This window comes from Tyto alba, unplaced genomic scaffold (genome assembly GCF_018691265.1).
Source record: "Tyto alba isolate M040663 unplaced genomic scaffold, T.alba_DEE_v4.0 Super-Scaffold_41, whole genome shotgun sequence".
NCBI classification, from domain to species: domain Eukaryota; kingdom Metazoa; phylum Chordata; class Aves; order Strigiformes; family Tytonidae; genus Tyto; species Tyto alba.
The window spans coordinates 17,622,656-17,638,044 of NW_024881317.1; the positions used below are offsets into that span (position 1 = coordinate 17,622,656).

The 15,389-nt window shown below is 37.3% G+C and overlaps 1 protein-coding gene across 2 annotated transcripts in view; it reads right to left on the reverse strand.

Moving 5' to 3' along the window:
• MTMR10 (myotubularin related protein 10) overlaps nucleotides 1-15,389 on the reverse strand; it is a 41,900-nt gene that overhangs the window by 10,493 nt on the left and 16,018 nt on the right. For both annotated transcript variants that reach the window (XM_042803972.1, XM_042803973.1), the window contains 5 exons: nucleotides 14,859-14,931; nucleotides 12,568-12,710; nucleotides 3,274-3,364; nucleotides 687-861; nucleotides 170-257 (listed from right to left, as the gene is read on the reverse strand). In XM_042803972.1, coding sequence (XP_042659906.1) covers nucleotides 170-257; nucleotides 687-861; nucleotides 3,274-3,364; nucleotides 12,568-12,710; nucleotides 14,859-14,931 — 570 coding nt within the window. The remainder of the gene's footprint in view (nucleotides 1-169; nucleotides 258-686; nucleotides 862-3,273; nucleotides 3,365-12,567; nucleotides 12,711-14,858; nucleotides 14,932-15,389) is intronic.

Here is a 15,389-nt window from a genome sequence, read left to right on the forward strand (position 1 = left end):
TATGCAAAAAAAGCAACAAAAGAAACAACAAAATAATGCAGGTTAGTGTTATTCCACAGAAATTTTCTTCTTAATGCTACACACAAAACTCTGTTAATTGGCATATGTTTCTTTAAGATTAATATTGTACAATGATCAAGAACAGTAACAGAACAAAGACTACACTTACCGGCATTCGTCTCCCAATAAAAGAGTAGGAGTATAGCTTAAGGTCTTGATCTGCTAAGGAAGATGGAACCACAAAATATTCTGGAAGGCTTGAGGAAAAAATATGATACAAAAGGTTACTTTTCCCTATGTATTTTATCAGCTCTCCTCTTGTTGCAATGCTGTCTTACCAACTCTGTTAAACTATAATGCACCGGCCCCTAATACTCCACTGCTAACTGGTTGCCCTGTATGTCTGCATGATCTTATCTCCCACTGGGACAGCTGAGATGTGTTTGTTTAGAAACGTGCATGTTTCAGAGGGAAGTAGAAGAGCATGAAAGCAACAGATGCCAAAATACGACATTTCCTTTAATGACAACACTCACATGATTTTTCAACTGAGGGCCTCTCCAGAGAGTGGCACGTTTAAGAGGTGAAGCGCACAGTTCGGTAGGATGGACGCTTTGGTAGAGGGGACAGGAAAAGACAGTATAATTGCCTTGTTTTCTTCTACTTGCATTATAGGAGAAACTTACCAAGTGGAAATCATATAACCTTCATTGACTGAACAAACTCTCCACTCTGATGCACCTGTCCTTTTGATCTCTCTATCCCAATCAGAGTAAGTTTCAAACAAAGGCGTCTGCTGACCACTGGCACTGCCGATGCCACCACCACCACCTCCTGGGTCTATTCCATTCACCTTCTTTGCTAGGAAAAGAAAATTCATCAATGCACATTTCAAAAAAAAAAAAAGAGGGGGGAAAAAAAAAAAAAAATCAAACTCTTCACCTTCCTGATTACAAGAACGAGGCACTAGCATTAGGACTAACATTACCTATTTTTGTATTACAACAGATCAGTGAGTTAATGACAGGTTGGCAATACATGAAAATGTAATTGTATTTTTTCCTGAAATTTCAACAGAGAAGCAACATAAAATTGCTATGTTGTGCTGCTTGATAGAAAGCAAGACATAGTAACACTCGGGAACAAACGTTTTCTTCAGTCATAGGATTTCTCTCTTCAGCATGCCAAAGTTAGCAACATTTTAAAAACATGAACCCTTTATAGGCAACCTTTTAATTAGGTACCATATGAAGAAAGCAAAGTAAAAATTATATTATTTCAACAGCTTAAATGACTGCTGTATTAACAACAAATAAAATAAATCAAAGGCCAGGTTAAAATATATCTATATATTTTATACAGATATATTTACATCCACACAAAAAGATGGCCTACCATTTTGTGGCTAGGACCAAGAAGATTATATAGTCTTACTAATACAGGAGGATCTCCTTTGCTGCTCACTCTTTAGGTGCCAAGGTGGCAGTCAGCTGTGCCAAAGGAGACTACATTTTGTTTCTTGACACTTGGAAGTAAATTCTTAGATGAAAGTGAAATAAACGGAGACTCAACCCTCTTACTTCCCCCATGAAAGCGCCTAGCTTTAGCAAGAGTCTGTAAAGATCTAAGTGCCTGCCCAAGCAAAGCAGAATAGTGTGTTATGGCTCTGTGATTGTGTAGTTTCTACTTTCTGTATCTCTCAACTTCATTCTTGCACTAGTACTCGGACTACTTAAGTTTTTCAGAAAAAAAATGGACTAAAATCACAATAAAGTAGTTGTTCAAAGACAGTATACAGAGAAATACGATAATTACCAAAAAACATTTTAATTTTACTGTTCAATGGCAGGATATATAATTATCAAATGCAGCCTGGGAAAAAATTATGTACATACACACCAGAGCAATGCAGGCTCTTTATGTTCCTCAAGAAGCACAAAGACAGTATGTCAACTTTTACTTTACTGGCACTAGCAGGGATAGAGTCATAAAACACGGGGCTGGAATTGTAAAGCGCAAAGCCAGAGACCTACGCTACAAACACCAGAGTTCACAACAACAAAAAAAACCCAACCCAGACCAAAAGTATTTCAACTCTTTTCTCCAGCAACTGCAGCACAGAAGAACAACTATCTTTTGCCATTCTGGTGTGATGCTCCAGAGGAACAATGGTTTTTTACCCACCTTATGTAATTCTTCCACTAGGTATTTTTCCATAAAGCAAATAGTATTTTCAGGACAGAGTAAAGGCAATTTTGTGACAGACTAGCATTTTGTTCACACTCCACTTTAACATTTTATTGTGATTTTATCTGCAAATCGGCTTCCTCCCTAGTACTTTATAACAAATGGGTAAACGGGCCTTAATAACCGCCCAAGTTTTATCAGGTGAGAAATTATACGTTTAATTATGTGTGCAATATATCACACGCACACTTACATGGCGGTCATGTAGGCACCTGCCTGAAAAACAGGCATTTTTGTGCAAATGTGAAGGCCTGAGCTCATAATTCCACAACATTCAAATTTTGTAACAGGCAGATCAGTGGTTTCTAGTGCCAGCTGCTGAGTAAATATTTCAGTACCACAGAACTACATCAATGGCACTTTATTTGGAGGCTTGTTACGCTAGAACTGATGGGTTTCGGCTGTGTATTGGCTGGGGAACACTAAGCAGTGACCGCACAGCATTACACTAGAAATCAAGTTCCAAAGGCATCTTTTTCAGGCTTACCTAACTGACAAGGTTCAGTTGGAGATTGGCCTTGAGCAGAGAGGGTGTGCTCCAGCTCAGCAGGGGTGGTGGAGGTTTTGAGTGGTAAGAACTGCCTAGTAAGCCTCTAGGAAAGAAGGTATGGAGTCCCAAGTTGCACAAATCCTCCTGCAATACCACCAGAAGAGAAACTTATTCCCAAAAGAAGGGCAGGTGAACAAGCCTGCCTGATGGGAGATTAGCTAGGTACCTAGAGTACCAATATAGACATACACTAGGAGGATCGAAGCGTGAATTGAGAAATATGAGTATTCATGCTGACATAGGTAGTTTTGTTTTCTTTCAGACAGAAAAGACATTTCTTTTGATTTTGGTCGTTAATGTCTATCACATTGAGTGATGTACAACCAAAAGGAAGAGGTTGGGTGATGAATAAGCCAATTTTATTACCCCTAGAGAAATCCTCAAATGCTTTTTGCCGCTGCTTCTACACAGAAGTCTTACTAAAATTACGTATTATGGAATAAGAAAAAAACCTATCAAAATACTTTCATACTCACCTGGATTATGATATATTTCCCCAACATACTCAAATGCAAAGAGAAGCTGAAGATCCGTTGGCTGAGAATAATGAGCTATTGCAAGGCACACCTAAGAAAGAAACATTTATTACTGTTATTCATAGACATAAAATGTATTGTTCTTAATTGTGACAGCATGAAACATGAAGAGCAGAAGTTAAAAATCAGTCTTCTGATGTTTTAATTCTCTATTTTATTTGAGGAGTGGATTATATAGTTAAACATATTTGGTGAGAGACAATTGCTGTAATCATAGTAGGTGAGTTCTTGACCATCTATCAAGAGTGATTAACTGATAAGGGCTGACTAAGTTTTTTCAAGAAAGGTCAGACTGCACGAGGCATCCTCAAACATGATTCTCTGTATCAACAGAGACAAGCAAGGATTTGGAGCTACTGTGCCATGCCTGCCCACCTGGATACCGAAGTAAGAATAGAAAAAGAAAAGAGCACAACACAGGTGGTGAGCACAGTACAGCAAAATCTCATTTGCAATTGGTCTTTTGATAAATAATTATTTATTTTAATAAAATTAAAGAGTACTTATCAACAAAGCATAAGAATATAAAAATGGCCATACAGAGCCAGTTCAAAGGGTCCACTCAGTGGCCAGTGATTGATGCTTAGGGAAGAGAGTAAAAACGGGAAAGAATATAATGAAATTTTACCAGGATATTTTTCAACAGTTCACAGTTCAGGCACTTCCTGAACTACATACACTACACCCTGGTATCAGTACTCAACTGCATTGGACAGATATTTCTTCTACAAAGTTGCCAGTTGGGCCATGAGGTTTCTGAAGTGTGATTTCCCTTTACAAAAGCCCTGTTGGTTCTTCTCTAAAGTAGCATATTTAACCAAAAATTCATATCAAATTAAATTTTTATTATCTTTCCCACTAATTCGCCCCATATAGGCACGAGGCTTACCAGCCTGTGCTACCCAAAACTCAACCTTCAAAAATTTCTGCTCTTGGAAGGGAAAACAAGAGGTTACTCTCTGAAGTCTTCTAGCACCTATGTCAATCCTGCATCTCATTAAATTGCATTCCAAAATTATGAAGGGCATCGATGAATATAAATGAAAAGCAAATTGTTTGGTAATAAAGAACAGCTTTTTTCCCCAAGTAGTTCATGGTGAGAGATGTTTCCTTCATGCTAGTCACTTGTAGTTTGTCAGCTGAATAACAAACTCAAGATTCTCCATCCATCTCCAATTTCAATAAAAAGTGAGTTTTTAGGGTAGGTTCTTTTGCCAAGTGTGTGGGATCTACAGATAATTAAGCATGTCAGTAATCACCCCCTTCCCAGTCCCCAGCTGATCTTGAGAACTGAAACATCAGCCAGATTTTCTGAGGGTAGTAAGATGTCAGCTTCGTTAAACTTTGGCCTAGCCCTTATAGGTTCTGTCCCAGATGACTGGACATCATTCACAAAAGAAATCCACCCATAACTTCTAAATCCCTGCAGGCTTATGGCAAGCTCCAACACTGTCTCTGACAAGCTGATGCATTCATCAGGTTTAACCAGGCTGAGTCACAAGCTCTGCCCTGGGAAGGGAAATTCAGCAAAAAGGTAAAATAAGAGATGCATCCTCAGAACAGCAGAGATTAACTTGGGGCACAAAGAAGAGTGTTGCCTAGGTTTTCGCATTTTCTGCGTCAGTCTCAGGACCAGCATCACATAAGCAACTAGTATGCTACCCATATAAATTGTTTATTTTGGTAGAACCCCACAATTATTAAAATTAAGAGTGGAGCACATAGTTTAGGATTAGATACTAGACTTCAAATACAGTCAAGCTGTGCCAGCCTTTGCCTCTTTAAATGCGGATATTCACTAATAAATACAAAAGATTTAAATACAAAAGATTTAACAAAAATCCTAATATCTATAAGAATTAAATTCAGGAAGGAAAAAAGTTTTCAAGTAGAGATTGGCACGGTTATTTTCCAGATTTCAGGACTTCATTTGCAGTCTTTAGCTTTGCCTTCTTTCATCGGTATTTGCTTCTCCATTTTATTAAAATGTACCTGCCTTATCTCTAAAGGAAATATTTAATGAAAATTAGGTTATAAAACACAAAACTCTATGCTACATGTTCAGATACAGAAATTCCATATGACAAAGTTTTTAATTAGGGACAAAGACATAGTCTAAATTCACATTATTACCACCTAAAATCGTTCCTTTCCATTTTCTTCCCTTCAATTCTCCATGACTTTTTGTATTTGGCAACATGTTGACACAATTTATTCACTGTTTAGCAGTTTGGGATACTATTTTTGAAAAAAATTCTGTGCATCCAAGAAACTGTTTTCTGTTAGTGAAAGCAAGTTTTCTTATTGTCATAGACATAAAAAAGATTTGCACGATACACAACTGAATGAATACTACTGGCAGCACTGTGCCACAGGAAGATATGTTAAGACCTCACTCACGCTGCTAAGTTCTGCAGAGAAAGTTGTTGCACTTTTACTAGCTTGTATGTAACACATATGGCATTATGGAACCTTCTCCATATTTTAATTTACTTTGGCTTTTGATGGGGACATTTCTCACTATTTATAAAACCAGTAATGACTGTAGACTAACTTGAGTTGAAAATGGTTTTCCACAAACACTCCCCAACAAAGGAATTCCTACTGAGTCCTAAAAGAACAATTACTTTAACTTTTCTCCCAACACTTTCAGTTCTACAATGAAAATAGAGAACAGAACATTCAGGGGAGGCGGGGAATGAGACCCACCCAAAAAACCCAAACAGTAAAAGTGTCACTGGGAAATAGTCTAGCATGACTTTTCAATTAACATTTATACACTCACTTCCAGGATTTCATAAAACTTCTAATAATTACAATGAAATAACTGGAAGCCATTCACATTTTATTAAATCTTGTGATTTAAGTGTACAAATCAAAGCAGAAGCAGCCAGCTATTCCATAATGCTTGGCCTCTTTTAAACAGACTACTTTTACCTATCACACACGATGAAACAAAATGGAAATCTGCGTACACACAACACACATTTTGACTTCTATTTTTCTACGTAACTTTTCACTACAGTAACTGGTATTAACAGAGCTACTCCTCATCTTCATTGATGGGAGTGAAGGATGAAAGCCTTTTACTACACTGTTCTACCCTCAAGGCTTGAGGATGAACTGCAAGACATTAAAAAATTCCATTGTGTTGTCAAATAATACTAGAGAAATACGGTAAAACCTATTTTTAAAACCAGCAGCTGAAATGTCTGTCATTTACTTGCCACATTTGAGAGAATATGTGTGCTGTGTTAAGAGGGGTAAAATTGTTGGGGGTAGACAGCAAGCCTATGAGGCCATAGCTTGCTTTTGAACCCAGCAGCTGAAAAATGCTCCCAGGTGTTCCACAGTATAGACATAACTCACAATACCAGGTATTGCACAGGTGGAACAATCAACCTGTATATTACAATACAATTTCAGTACCCCTATTGCTGTTATTAAAAAAAAGATATTGATCCTGCTACTGTTTTCATTTTTACATTAGACAAATTCCACTCATATATACACTAAACAAGTATTAAAGACATACTCATTTTCAGTTTATTCCTCAATAAATCCATATAGTAGTTTTATTGTCTGAAAGTTCCAAAAGACAAGCAGATTCCACAGATCTCAGCAGATTATCACCATAAGTAGAAAGCTCTTAAATTGGAAGACAAACATGTTTTACAGGAAATGTTCTCACATCAAACTAAAAAATGTTTGGTACTCTTGCCAATTTACAATTGTGTAAAGCTAAAGATATTTAGGCTCAGACAAATAACGAGAGAATAGGCTGCTTGTTGGGAAGTTCATTTACTAAAAGCTGTAAACACGATGGCTGTAATTATTTCATAGTTCAAAGTCCATTTCCCTATGTCATTGTCCCCACTTCAACCCCTATCTAAGAAAAATAAATTACACTTTCAGGGCAAGCCCTCCTCTTCTTCAACAGGAATTTTACCAAGGACGGAAAACTTCAGAATATTGCTACTGCTCTTGGAAAAGAGTTTTGAACGGTCCTATTTAAGATGTAGTAAGTTAGTACAGCCCTGCATTTCACCTCCTTCTCTGAGCCAGACTACCTGCCTTACGAACTCATTGGAAGGATACTATTGTCCTTTGCTACTGCAATTCCTATTCTGAGTAGGCACCTGTAGTAGAAAGTCATGCAACCAGGACCGGATCAAGTCCCACACACAGAATTTGTTAATCTTCCTAGGCACAAAGTCCTCTTGGGAAAATAAGCTTTCCGTTAACAAGACTTTCAGCTCTAACCATCGTGCCTGTTCTCCTAGCTGCTAAACTATGAATTGTCTAATTGAGAACTGCTTTTTTTTTTCTTCTATAACAATTCCCATACCAGCTATAGAGGATACTTAATTTGGTTTGAATACAAGTAACCTATACGAGAGGAAACAGTACAAGGATTTCAGAAGCTGAATTACCTTTTTACATATCAGAATCCTTGTTTGTACACAAATGTGCTTGAATTCTAAGTACAGGTTTCCTCAGCCTTAAGAGAAATATTAAAATACATGGATATTTTTTAAAATGCCTTTAGATAAGTTTGCTACTGAAAAAAGTTTTCTTCACCCCCTCCAAAGACCATAAATATAAGCTCTTCTCATGCAATCCCAGTATCTTGAGATACGCCCAATTTTGTGATCTGTATAAACAATTAGAACAAGGTAATACAGAAGTTCAAGGGGAGGTGGGGAAGACATAAGAAATGGCCAAAATCATTTGTCCAGAACACTGAGTTTCATATGATGCTTCATAACAATTAGGAAAAAAATTGTTCCACTCCATCCCAAGTGTTATGACGTGTGAGAAGGCTAGTTCAGATTGGAACTGACAGGAAACAAGATTTGAGATAAATAATTTTCCTTCTGTTTTGATTAAGCATGTGTTTCTGAAAATGCTCTCATACTCATTTAAAAAGGCTTCCTGAAGGAAAAGAACTGAGGGGGGTTCCAGAAGAGAAAGGGATTGAGAAAATGGAGATATATTTAGGAAACAGGAGATTATAGGGTGTGTGCCACTCTGGTGCACTGCCAAGATTCAAATGCGTGGTGAGGCAACACACTATCCATCATCTAACAGTCGTAAGATCTAAAGCCTCACCTTTTCATACATTTTAATTTCTTAGCCCGATGTCAAGTATTGTAGTGGCTAGAAATTAGCAGGAGTTTTCAGTTTGACTGTTTGTTGTGATCTGTGGAACAAAGTCATTCCTTTTCCTTTAAGGAATGTGAAATGCTGCTTCTTTCACACTGCCTAACTTAAGACTTCCCCAACTTGCTTAGCCTTGCTTCTCCATCCTCTACTTCCTCCCACACCCATCTGGCTTTCCTTCCTTCGGAGACTCTATAGCTTTATCTTAGAGACAAAACAGAATTAAGCTACTAAATAGTGATGAGTGTGAGTTTCCATTCTCTCTATTATTCCTTAACTCTTGTCTCCCAAATATCCATTATTAAAAGTAAGGAAGAAAATATTTACTTGGCTGATTAATTTTGAGACAGTATTTTATTAGCATGTATCGGCTGCAACTAATGTTGAAAGCATTTTTCTAATAGAACTGTTTTCTAAGCTTCTTAATAATTTACCCCGAAATAAAGTAATTCACCACAAAATTCAATGTGTTCTTCCAATTTGTTTCTGCTTGAAGGTAGAGAAAAACACCTCTGAAAGTTCTACTGATATTACCCACACATCATGTCTATATGTAAACAAGTCAGTCAGACTGTCCACATCTGAAGACCCACTGCTTTCAAACCTGGAGTGTTTTTTTTCCCACACTTACTACCAAAAGAGACTCAGAATACTCTCTGTTCTAGTAAGGCAGCTTAATTACTAACTGTTATTCTCCCTTATGCTCTGTCCACCACATATAGATACTTCCTTAGGAACAGATTACATCCTCTTTGCCAACACCAATTTATGTAACTGAATGCTGGTGTGTATTTCCATTACATTCAAGGAACTACACATGAATCAAATTACTTAAATGTATAAAGTTAGCATCTGTTCTCCTTGTAACTACTCCATATATTTTAAAGCCCACTATTAAATAGTAATTATCAAGTGTATTGTTTTCATTTAACTGTTGCTCAGAACAGAACATTTGCTAGCATCTGGAAAGGAGTTAGAGACATTTGTACTCCCATAGTTTGAAGTGTATATTTCATTTTGACTTACCAGCGCTTTATTCACAGAATGATACTCCTCTGTATTACCAGGATGACAGTTAGAAATCTCCCTTCTCCAATTTGTATAGCTGACTATATTTACATAAAGTTTGCTAAAGGACGTTATTAATGATTTATATAGCAGCAACATGCAGGTCTCTTGCTTTACAGAACAGAGATTGTAATGCTAACTGTAACATCACCTTCCTTTCTGCTTATTTTAAACACAAGTGAAAAAAAACCAAAACAAAATACCTGATTTGAGAAAAGCTTAACTCTTAAGTAATTCAGACATGATTTTAATTATAGCCTAAACAATTCACTGATTCCAACAGAAATTTTGAGTTCTGCAGCTTCTCAGCACTAAGCACCCTAGAAAACCTTCATAAAACATGTAACTACAATTTATCCAGTTCATTTCTTACTCAGGAGGTCTTCATACCTAGCTCCAAAATAAGCATAAGCGACTTTGTGAGAAGAAAAAATATAGCTGACAATTATTTTGATTTTTCTCAGAGAGGTGGCTGGAGATTAGTTCCCCAGGTCAAAAGGAAAGATGAGAAACTGAAGAGGGTCCAGTCGTGGGCTACCAAGATGACTATGGTCCTGAAGTGCATCTTCAAAAGAAACTGGGCTCCTTTAGCAATAACGAGACTGCAGGAAGGTAGTTACAGCCTCAGTCTTGCCAGATAGCATAACAGGCAGGAGCCAGAAACTCATTTTGGGACATCGAAGCTGGACATCAGGAAAAACATGCAACACTGGAACAGGTTACCCACAGAGGGAGAAGGCTCTCCATCCTTGGTGGTTTCAAGATACAACTGGAAAAATCCACAGCTAACCTGATTTAATCCTGACAACTCTGAAGAGAAAGGTGGGCTCCACAGGCCCCTCCTATCCAGCACCTCTGACTCCATGCTTCAGTTCCCTATTACAACATTCTCTCCATCATAAGACAATGCTAGCACACTCAGCCAAAGAGAAAAGCAGGAATTCCCTCTTATCAGAACTCAGTTGCACTTTAAATCGCAGTCCTCCCTACAGAAGTTATGCACACACAATTATTTCCAAGTAGACAGCTACCAATGTTTTCATGCACAAATAGCTGGAAGTAAATGCATACTAAAGAGGTTCTTCATAACTATAAGGAGGTCTGACCACCTTCCTTTGTTTTCAAACATTAGGACAACCTTGCTAATATGTGTTACTTGAAGGGCAGGAACAGAAACCAGATAAAAATCTTTCAAGAGCATGGTGCTAGCAAGCCATCTGAATGCCAGAAAGAACAAAGTAACTTCATTCAATATGCTGTGTAAGCCCATTCTAGTTGTGTTCACCAGCATCCCAAAATAATTTAAGCAAAATCCTGATAGAACAAACCTGATCTTAGGATCTCGTGGTTTTAGACATTTATACTTTAATGCTAACAGTGTAATGTTATTCAGCGTACATTACATTAGGTTAACAGAATTTATCCCCCGTTCAGTAAAAGCGATACACTCACACAAAGTTGCAATAACCTCCTTGATGCAACAAAACTGCAATAGTAGCCGCACAGCTGACATTACAATTTGTGCAAGTTTTCTTCCACTCTCCTATTCTGATATAACTGCTACACTTTTGGTCAGCACCAGTACTATCTTTGTAACCACACAGATTCAGATCCTTCTGATCTCTAGAACTAGTTGTTCTTCCTATCAAAAGAAATCACATTAGACCATGTAATTACAAATATATAAAACAAGCACCTTCATAAAAAGGTTCCACTTTTTGCTTTTGCATAAGTACACGGAGCACAAAAAGTGTTAATGAGATGCTGAGTTTACGCTCTCTTCCTCCCTCCTCCAGGCTAATCACTCTTCTTTAGCTGACAGCCACTTAGAAACAGTTGCTATAAAGATATTGCAGTAGACAGGCTGCTCCAGGGAGATTGCAGAGAAGCTGGGAGAGGTGAATTGCCTGCTGATAGACTGCCAGATAGGAAAGGTTACAAACAGCAAAGGCAACAGGCAGGGCGGAACCTAGAAAAGTGGCAAGAACAGTCTGCTTCCGTCCTGGGCTTCTGCCCGCGGATCTCTCTGAGAGGGTAAAAGGTGAAGAAGCGATGAACTGGTTCATCAGTTACTCAGCCGGTAACCGCAGACTTATGTCTGGGCAGATGGTTCTTCGGACTGAGATGCTTAAGCTCAAACTTTATCCTACTGGGAAGGGGGAATTCTTAAGCTCTGTGAGTAAATTGGGTCCTTCCTTATAAAACGATTGCTGTGCCATGTCTGGCTGTGAAGTGGTGCGGTGGAGGTCAGGGGAGCTGTCACCACCCACGGCACGGTACGGAACGAGAAAGCTGCTGAGCCAGTGCTGTTACGTAGACTGACCCTCTCAGATTAGCAGAAACTTCTCTGGGCCTTACCAGGCTAAATAATACTGTATGATTCGGCTGAGACTTATGACAAGTGTTAAAACTGAGGAAGGAAGGAATGAAATTTCTGTAAATGTACAGACAGAAGTAATTCCTCTTGTCAAGACGTATGCAAGTCTTTCCTAACAAAATGCTGAGAAAGGGGACATAGTCTTATGTAACTGGTCATTCCAAGAGCCTGTTGCACAATTTGCTGTGTGAAGCAAGTAAGAAGGGTATATTTAAGATAGTACGCTTTACCTATGGGTAAATTAAGCTTATGACTTTCAGAAAATGTATCATTTTCCATAAAAAAGTAAACATCTATTGTACAGCTGCAATGCAGTATTCAGCTTCCAGCCTTTATAAAGATTTGTTTAATAAGTTAGCAATTTTTAAAAAGACAGAAACACAAGATTTATCTTACAAGAAACACAGATTTATCTTGCATCAAGACAAGAAGTTAATACATCACATTAAATTTTTTACCTAATAGTTTTGACTCTAAAAATCCAAATATTCTCCCGTAACAGAATGTCATTAATTTGCAATTCTTCCCCCCTACTTCTCTGTCAAAACATAAAACATGTTCTTATTATCACAGCTGTTGCTACATGTAATGACTACAAGGCAAGATTTCATAAGAATATATAATACCTTTTTTGCACTTTCAGGACCTGCTTCATCAAAACGAAATCTGACGATGCGGAAGTCTTTGCAATAAATTATTAATTCAGTTGGATTAAATTTAAGTTTTTGGTTGGGACCAAGGACCTTCTGCTTCCTCTTGGTGTCGTTCACTGTAAAGAAAAGACAAAGTTACCAGACTGTTTTGTAAGTATGCAACGCAAGACTGGCTCAAACAGAGTAATGCTGCTACCAGCAGTTTTTCATTTAGTAGTATATTTCAACTGTTCAATTAAAGTAGAAAAATCTATAGGCCCCCTGTTGATCAATCTCCTTTCAGTAAGTGGCTGAATTACTGTTTTCTGTATGCCCAGATTATTTTTGTCCATCAACAACTTCACAAACAAGGAATTTTTGTCCATCTTCACAAACAAGGAATTAAGGAATTAACATGCAGTATTCCCCAGAGCAATTTTTGCTCCCTGTTAATTGCATATGCTGCAAGGCCCTTTTGATGCATAGTAATCGCTATATATGCTGATTTAATTTTTTTTTTTTTCTGGGATGGATATAAAAAAGTGCTGGAGTTAAGACTAACTCATTTCTTACATAAAATCCAAGAATTTAAGCATAGTAAATTGCAAGCTGGACTAGACCTGCATAGACAGGCTATGTCTCTTGGCCTATGTATCTCCTTTTCACAGAAAGTTAAGCTGTATGCAGTAAGCATCACAGTTTACAAAGCCACAGAGATTTTAGTTGTAGTAACTGGGAAAATAGGGGCACATAGCTGTTGAGTGATTAACTGACATAGCTTCCTTGTTGCAGGCATCTTCTGCGTTCAACTTAAGTACTTCCAGGGAACTTAAGACAAGTGTTTTAGGACACCTCCAGCTATTCACCTTCAACATAACAATCATCGAGCAACCTCAGGTGAAAACATCCCCTTAATTCCTGTTAGTGAAAGCTTATGCTTCACTAAATTTAGGGTAAACTTTAATAACAGAAGAACAAAGAATCTCCTCAAGTGTGTGGCAGGAGCTAAAGAGCTTCAAACATCAGTGGGAAAGCTAAACAGAAAGGGTTCCTAGAGAACTTCTACCATTTTACTGAAACTGCAAACATTTAATGCTATTTGACAGTTTGGAGAAACATGCACAAAAGAGCAATCTAGAATCTGTCAGCCCTCAAGTTTCAAAACAAAAGCTGTCTGTAGTCTTCTCCCATTTAGGAACACCATATTTCATGCGATTGCTATTTAGCAGAATTTATTATATAAGCATTTGCATGAGATGGTAAAAGAGAAGATTGCAACACTCGATTTACAAACATCTCTCCATACAAAACTGTCATTAACAGATTTGCAACACTGATACTATTTTGTCACCTCTACCTGGTATTTCTGAAAAGGGACAACAAATGTGGGCCAGTGCAAGACCATAACAGATCAATTGCACTGCTTTGTTTTCTGTTTTTTGTTTGTTTGTTTGTTTGTTTTGAAAAAAAGGCATTTCTTCATAATGATCTTCCTCAGATATACATTAATCTTCTCAGAGGATTACAACCAGCTTTCAGAGTAGAAATGGATTACTGGATAAACTTTGGGCACTGAAAACTTACAAGTAACAATTTAAATTACCTACAGTCAGAAAACCAAATATTTTACAGCCCATGCCATAATAAAGATTTGAAAAGTTATCAGCTATATGAAATTCTTCAATTACAAGATGAAAAACATTCTTCTTAAACAGGTTACCCTAAAGCATCCACCAAAACAAAAACTGCTTCTTCAAGATAAGTATTTTATAAGTTATTTCTTCAGATTAAGATGTCTATTGTCATCTGTAGATTTTTGAGGACCACTAATTACTAACTTGCTAAGAATTAGACAAGATTGAAAACTTGAGCATTTATGTTGTCCGATATTCCAGCTATGTGTAAATTGTATAAGTGATGTGCTTTTTGCAATCTAGTGTATTTAAATGGAAGATATTCAGATGCTCAAATATAAAAAAGTTGCTAGCAAAATTCTGTACTGCTCTAACAAGTGTCTATCCCACAACATCTGTTGATTCAGTATTGTAGTTAAATTTAAAACCAATATAAAGACCCAACTAAATACACCTCCTGCATGACACCAAGTTTTATTCAGCTTTTAAGGTTTTTATCCTAATTTTAAATAAACCACGTTATTCAAATCAGAGAAGATTAATGGCATAAAACCTGAAGTGGCAACACTTCTGCACAGCTAACAAGCAGTTAACAGTTTTGAACTGAGTAAGTTTAAAGCCTGTCATCATACTTAACTCTTTTTCACATACCTGTGACAATCTGCTCAATGCATGTTAGTGGGACATCATGTTCACCAAGGAGGAGGTTTTTATAATGGAATTTCTGAAACACATTAACTCACAGCCATTAATTGCAGTGTTGCAGTTTGCAACCAGATAGACAGCACAACTTTGAAGAAACTACGATAAAAATCAGGCATGCCTAGACTTTTCTGACGTGTACCACCCTTGCCTATTCACAAGCAATGAGAGGTTGTGGAAACAGCGCTCTTGTGCCAGTGAATGCACACCAAGCCATTTAGAAACCCCAGTGGAATATGTAAAATAACCCCACTGCTTGCACTGAATTTACTAGCCTCAAAAATCACTGGTAGAAATTCAATACAACATATATATATGATATAAAAAAAATTCCAACAATTACTGTAACCATAGAAATAAATAAATATTAACTCAGCTTTCAGTAATAAGTTTTGACAACTACCTCATGTCAAAAAATAATTTTTTGAAGCAATTTTGGTCAAACTTACTAACCATTACTGAACAAGCTTCTAACTAGGT